General features: G+C 41.0%; 1 protein-coding gene across 2 annotated transcripts; it reads left to right on the forward strand.

Moving 5' to 3' along the window:
* The first annotated feature begins 3,525 nt into the window (after positions 1-3,525).
* On the forward strand, positions 3,526-5,255 carry LOC147609657 (uncharacterized protein At2g39795, mitochondrial-like). Of its 2 annotated transcripts, none has more exons than XM_086787688.1 (3): positions 3,526-3,829; positions 4,192-4,543; positions 4,639-4,825. In XM_086787688.1, the coding sequence occupies exons 1-3, from the start codon at positions 3,598-3,600 to the stop codon at positions 4,643-4,645; spliced, it is 591 nt and encodes a 196-aa protein (XP_086643814.1). In that variant the 5' UTR covers positions 3,526-3,597; the 3' UTR covers positions 4,646-4,825. The 2 variants fall into 2 exon arrangements, with proteins under 2 accessions (XP_086643814.1, XP_086643813.1); XM_086787687.1 differs by having other exon boundaries at positions 3,527-3,829; positions 4,683-5,255.
* The last annotated feature ends 1,733 nt before the right edge of the window (positions 5,256-6,988 follow it).

Here is a 6,988-nt window from a genome sequence, read left to right on the forward strand (position 1 = left end):
TTTTTCTTTTAAGAAAAGTTATGTTGTATACTCCGATAAAGTGGAGTGTGTGAGTGAAAGTGGAAAAGGGTATTTTAATTATGGGTGGGTCGATGCTAACATTGTTTCCCTTCTCTTGAGTGGAGGCGTGGATGGCTAGATCCGTGGGACCTGGATAGGGTCTAGGATCAAGCTAACAGATCTAGAAAGTTAGGAACTAAAATCATGGGAACTTTTCATGGGATATAATACTCATTGGTTGCTCTCATTGATCAAGGAGTACGATCCATCTTGTTGAGGCCTAGGGAGACACTTGATAGATCCACTTGTAAGAATTAAAGGGGATAAATGACTAAGTAAGGTTGTAGATTAAACATCTAGAGGAATCTCCTACATTTCTCAACTAAGAGATTTTCTCAATTAAGCCTCGAGGAGCCACTGGGATATTCAATGGTGGTAGAGACAATTGTAGAAGAGGGCTCTTTAACCATTCTTTGACCATTTGTTTGTACTTTGGATTCATGTTGGTGGCAGACTCCCTATTTGGATGATTTTACACCGTATAGAGATGGATGGTGTGTTTCACCACTTCTAGAGAGGAATCCAATGTGAGTGTATTTACATGTAAAAACATCTTGAATTCTTTGAGCAAGGCTGTCGATTCTCCTTCTTGATCAAGGATGAGGTCTTTGGTAATACAAATTGGCTTAAGTGTTTCACCTAGGTTAGCGAGATTTACTTCTTTGACCTCGGTGGGACCATCATATATAAAGCATGTGGCTCTCCACTCGGGATTCTTTGAGCCTTCTTGTCATGTACCACTATGTCTCTACTACGGGAATATATTTTAAGCCCTTTTAAAAATATTAGTCTACCCTCTTAGATAATTTAGGGACGCTTGGATTATCTTTACATCAAGCCAAATTATGTTAGTATCATGGGTGATGTCATTATAAATATTAATACGTTTGGTGGATATTGACGTATGTTTGGGGTCTCCGATGTTTGTTTCAGTTGGTTCGTATGGGTGATTCCCGGGCTACTTACACCTAGCAAACATGTTTGTGGCTATGGTTTGTATGCTTATAGAATATTTGTTTCACCAATTTATTGTTGGTTATTTTATAGGTGAAGAGGATTTCGAAGATTGAGGAGGAATTGCACAAATTTATTACTTTGCACACCATTTTTGTAAACAAGCTTTGTATATACATGTGCTAGCTTGTGCACATTTTGATTTATTTGGAAAAAGCCTTAGTTTATCAAGCATAGACTTGATCCTTAATATTTTTGTAAAGCGTGATATGCTTTAAATCCAAGCCTCAATTTATGAGCACTCTATTTTTGAAGATAAGAGAGTGTCGTGCAAGAAAAGCACCTTTTTGTATTTTTGGAGGCTATGGCCTAAATTGGAATAAAGTATCTCGTAAATACTCATGTGTGGGGAAATAGGCCATACACACATGAGGGGGAACGATTGCATCCAATCTTGGAGTCGTGCTTTGTGAGCTAAGTATTTTTATTTGTTTTTCTCTTAATTATTGAATATGTTGAGCATGTGGTGTTTGATGAATTATTTGAATTAAATCAATTCTTGCAAGTTTCTTTAAATTCTATCTCCCTAGAAAATTAGATCCATGACAGTCTCTAATGCCTGGGACCTAAAGTACTTGGGCACTTTTCTTGAATCTTCCTCTTGAGACTCGACAAAACGAGCTCTATGAGTTTGGCTTCTTTCTCTACCTCAGCCTTGACTTTATTAAGCTTACATCTGAGCTTGGCTTGCTCAAAGATCATGGGCTTCTTGTCATCTTTATTGGCCACTATCTTGGCTTGAATGGTGATCTTATTTAGGTCAGTCTCCCACTGTTAGGGATAGGTTTCATGTTAAGCCATGGCCTCAACATAGCAAAGACTATGGAGGTTACTTTTGTCCCATCTAGTCTTGCAAGACTAGAGGTTACTTCTATCCCATCCAGTCTTGTAAATCTTATTCAAACTTTTGTGGAAGAGTGTCTATAGTTACCAGGACATGCACCTAATCCTCAAAGTCATTAGGTTCTAGAAGAAGCTCATAGTTGTGGTTTTCATCTTCACTCAACAACTTGTTGCAACATTTACAGATGTTAATCATAGACAATTATGTCAGACTAATTAAGGAGAATGGCTCGACCCATGTGATAAGTCTCCCTATTGTCAGGTTTATTTTCTAGGCCTTTTTGCATTTGTATATAGAAATGTGATTAGTCTTCTCCCAGTCATGAACTAGCCTTGCTTATCTCATATAATGCCTTTCAAGGATCATGATGTATGGCCTTCTTCTTTGAAAATCCATCACCATAAATGTGCGGTGAAAGCTTAGTCCAAAGGTCTTAATCTTTGCATCTTGTAGGATGATACCTAAGGGTTAGCTATGTTCCCATCGATAAGCTTCACCACCACAAGGCTTATGCCTATGAGCGGTGAGCTTCACCAGGCCTCCCAACAATCTTTGGTGATTATGGTGACACCAACACCACCATCCAAGATTGCAGAGATCGTCATTCCTTTATAAGGATAGGTCACATGGCATTCATTAGTTTGTTCATGGATACTTTTGGCTCTATAATTTAGTTTTGGTAATGGAGGAAGGGTGTTCAATGGGGCATGAATCATCATCCTCCTCTTTAAGTTCAAACTCAGCTGTGTGGGCTCTTAGGTTCCCATTCATCTAGTTGGATAAGTCTCTCCAAAGTGGGAGTTTCCCTATAAAAATAAACTTATTAGAACTTGGACTTTCGAGGACAAGAAGGATGTGAGGCTTGTTATGTCCCATGACTGACATTCACACTTGCTTGGTTCATATTCGTTGTTGTGAGGTGGGATAGGACCTACCAATGTGTAAGGGATTTACACTAATCCTTTCCTAGAAGGTAGTGCCTCTGAAGGGAATGACATAAAGTTGTTGGTGATCATCTTTGAGAAAATGTTACACTATGATGATCCATGGAAAGCTAAATTTCACCTCCCATTGAGTCCTCCTTCATTGCATCTAGCAATATGGGGTTTGGGTGGATTAGTTCTAAAGGCAAAGGCTCAGGAACTAGTCCTTTTTTGCAGCCACTTAAGAATGGTTATGGGTTTGTCTGATGCCTTTGGCAAACTCTGAGGTTCCCTTCACTAGGTTTGTATGGTTATTTTTGGAATAGGGTCAGGGATATTTCTTTGCCCATTATTTAGCACTTGCTTTAACTACATCTTACTTGCCTTGGTACTTATGCTATATAGCTTAACCAAGGTATCCCATACATCATTACGTGTCGATGCATCCTATATGCGACCAATCATAGCATCTAATACAATAACATACATCACTTTGATAGCTCTCTCATGCTAGGACTTAAAAGGCTTGCCCTTGTTGAGGAGTGATATTTTCTTGTGAAAGATCCAGCTCTTTCTCGCCAAACTCCTAGTTTTTGATAACACTTATCCTATGCCGGCCTGGTTTTGAGGCTAACACAATACAAAGCATTGGATTACAAAAAGAAGTGGAGAGTACTAAATTGATGGCATCTACCCATAAAGAATTTTGATGACGATCTTGACATATGTCTTGCTTAGAAGAGGACTTAAAACACAATGAACTCGATCATGGCTACGTACATGGCCGCTTACAGGTTTGTGAGGCAACTACGTTTCCTTTCCCGCGCGTTTCCTTGTCCTGCACCTCGTGGGCTGTCCCTCACCCATAGCAATAGCCGTAGCCATAGCCACTGCCGTTTCCTTCGGTCCTTCTCCTCCATCTCTTCTGAGGGGGACCTCGACTTGCTCAAGAGTCTGCGGGCCGAAATCCAGCACGAAGACGAAGTGGGTAAGTATCGTAGCTTCATTTGTTCTCTGCAAGATCAGTTCTTCTTTATTCGCTTTCTAGGGTTTCTCCGAATCCAGGTATTGTCTGCTCAAAATAAAAATAATTAGGTTATTATCGCTTCTCAGAGTGGTTCTTTATTTTAGGGTTTTCTAGAAATGGAGGCACTGTAGAATGTGAAAATGTCTGCAGTGTTCTAGGGTCGTCCGATATGGAGAAAAGGGCATGTAGTGTGAAAATGGCTGCAGTGTTCTAGGGTCACCTGATATGGAGAAAAGGGGCACATGTAGTCTAGGGTTTCTTCATGATGTACAATGCAGTTTTGTGTTACCCTCATCCTGTTTATCCCCGAATATGGATGGCAGGCTCCTTGCAGGATTCACAAACCCTGCCTGAGCCATTTGAACTGGTAGATAAGCCCAATGTGCAGGAGGTGTTCTTGCACAGATCCTTTGGAATGGAAGACATCGAGATTTCTTGTGTTTATCATGATCAGACTTATGGTGATGCCGATGAAGAAGAGGGCTTTGATCCTCCTGACCCCAACGTGGCAATGAAGATGGTGCAAATGACGATCAAAATCTCTGTGGGCAGCGATAAACCCTTTTTGGAGATCGTGTGCTGCACCTTTGGCGAGAAATCTACCATTGAACGAGTGCTTTTGAAGGACCACATTGCGAATCTCAAAGAAGCGCCATATGAAGGGCCTGTCATCTCGTAAGTTCAGACCAGTTTGGCCAAAGCTTGTAAACCTGTTATCTATGTTATTCCCTCATTTTTTTCCTCCAAGTCATATTTGAAGCTGTCTGCAGTGTGTAACCCAGCACTCCCACCCACCTGAATGTCATGGTATCAGGAAGCTCAATGACAAGGTCAAGTCAGGATTCTTGCAGTACCTGACAGCTCGAGGCATCGATGATCGCTTGGGCAAGTTTCTTTTGAGTTTTATGCCCCACAAGGCACGGCAGGAATATTCACGGTGGCTCAAAAAAGTCGAAGGGTTTGCCAAAAATTGAGTCCTGTACTCCGGTTTTTACAGAGTAAAGCATGGTAGATGGCATGCCTTAAGGTTTTGCCTTCAGGTTTGCTAACATGTTTATGTTGAATTACATGCGGAGTGCTCCAGTGCAAGTAAGGAACTCTCTTAACACTCTGCAGAGGAGATATTTCGTACTGTGCCGACTTGAGAACTTCTGCAGCACATAGTTTGCAAGAATATCTTGTACAAGTGACTGTTTCTTATAGCTCATACATAGCATTGGAGAATTTTTGATGCCCTCCAATTTTCAAGGTTGACAAGCTGCTTATCTAGAGCATCGACCACCTTCATTGTTTTTGGACTGAGGTCACGATACTTTCCAATTTCATATAACCCTGATTTGGAGGTAACAGACTAGTTTTCTTAATATAAATCATAATGTGTTAAGTTTCTCGTGGTATTAGTTGCTCTTATCATTTGAACGTCAAATGCTTGAGTGATGAGATTCTTGGGATCCACCAAAGACTCACTAAGGTTTGGTTTCATGCTCTACTAGGAGAGTAGTTACGTATTTAGCTGTTGTGATTATATTCGTATTGATGTACTTCAGTTTTGTAATTAGGTTTAGAGAATCAACTTTTCCTCTCTTCCTATCCAGTTTTGTCCTCCAAAGCAGGTCAAAGCATTAGTCTTTCATTATTGCGGTCCTGACATAGGTTGAGAGAATCAAGCCTTTCATACCATTCTCTTTCCTCTTCTCCTATTCTCAAAATAGTCAGTTTTGTGCTTCAAAGGAATTCAAAGAGTCGTGTTTCTTTATGTGGGCTACTTGCATGTGGTGTTGCTGGTGAGTGGAATGGGAATTTCCCTGTAAATCCAGTGAATCCATATATTGTGCAGGTCCTTGTGTGCATATTCCATTTGGTAAACACTCTTTCTTAAACGTCGTGGTCTTCGGTCTCAGATCCTAGTCAGTAAATCAAGTCACGCTTTTAAAGGAAATTTTATAAGATGCTGACACCTCAGCAATTCAGGAGTTCTTTCCCTCCCAAGTTGATGTGTTTCATCATCGGTGATTGTTTCCTCTTGTCTAGTTCCTTTAAGTGGCAGTTCTTGAGTATCGTCAGTGGAAATGTTAATGTGGTGCTAAAGGGACGATTTTCCATAGAGTGCATTTTGTGCTTTGTTCCATGTGTTGATGTTCCTCTGTCAGTTCTAGCTATGGTCGTGTATAGATTTGCGGAGAAAACACAAGCTCCAAATTTGATCTTTTGGGGGGGATATAGGATACTCAGAAGCTGATCAGTTAAAAGATCAGAGGTTTGAAAGTAGAACAACGTTTTTAATCACCAACCAATAGCTTGGAGCCGGGAAACTCCGTATGTACTGCTAGGATGTGTACATGCGCATCGAGTAGAGTAAATGGGGAAAGCAGATTAGGGCTTAGCTTCTGGGGAGACATTTGTGAATTTGTCCTTCCATGGGATATGCCTCCTTTGCTGGTATTTATAGTCGTACTGCATATGCATATATCTTGCAGTGCAAAGATGAGCCGTGACGTTTATGATGCCTGGGGCCACAAAATGCACTTCTTTCATTGTGTTTTAAGCGATAGTTGAGCTGCCGTCAAATAAGTGGAGTTAATTTTGACGTCACCCGCACAGCTAGCGAAGAGTCTTTCAGAATAAAAGCAGTGGAAAGTGCAACTTAGAGAGATTACTAAGTGTTCATGGACAGTGAATATGGAGGCCTCATGGCATGGCTTTCTTCAACCTTTCCTAATAACTCATCTACAAAGCATTGGTGTTGGGGTAAAGGCGTTATGCCCACCCTTATAGTGTGTACAAGCCCATAAGTTATAGTACATAGTACACTTAGTACTTTTAATGTACTAAGTGCACTATGTGTACTAGTGCAATATACATGTGTGATAGGGGAGTCACACACTCACTTGATGAGTTGACTTATCCCCACAACTCTCTCTCTCTCCCTTGCTTCTCTGTGTATGTCTCCCACATAACTCTTAACCCTAATTCTCTCACTCAACTGGTATCAGAGCCTGCAGGTCGACTAGGGGTTGACGCTGAGTTTCTTCAGAAACGCGTAGCTGAAGCTGAAGCTGAAGCTGGAGCAGGCCCGTCCTCTCTGTTTGATCGAGCAAAGAAAGCCCAAGACTCCCTTTC

Source organism: Cibotium barometz, chromosome 51 (assembly GCF_041138505.1).
Source record: "Cibotium barometz isolate CiBa-2024 chromosome 51, ASM4113850v1, whole genome shotgun sequence".
NCBI classification, from domain to species: Eukaryota; Viridiplantae; Streptophyta; class Polypodiopsida; order Cyatheales; family Cibotiaceae; genus Cibotium; species Cibotium barometz.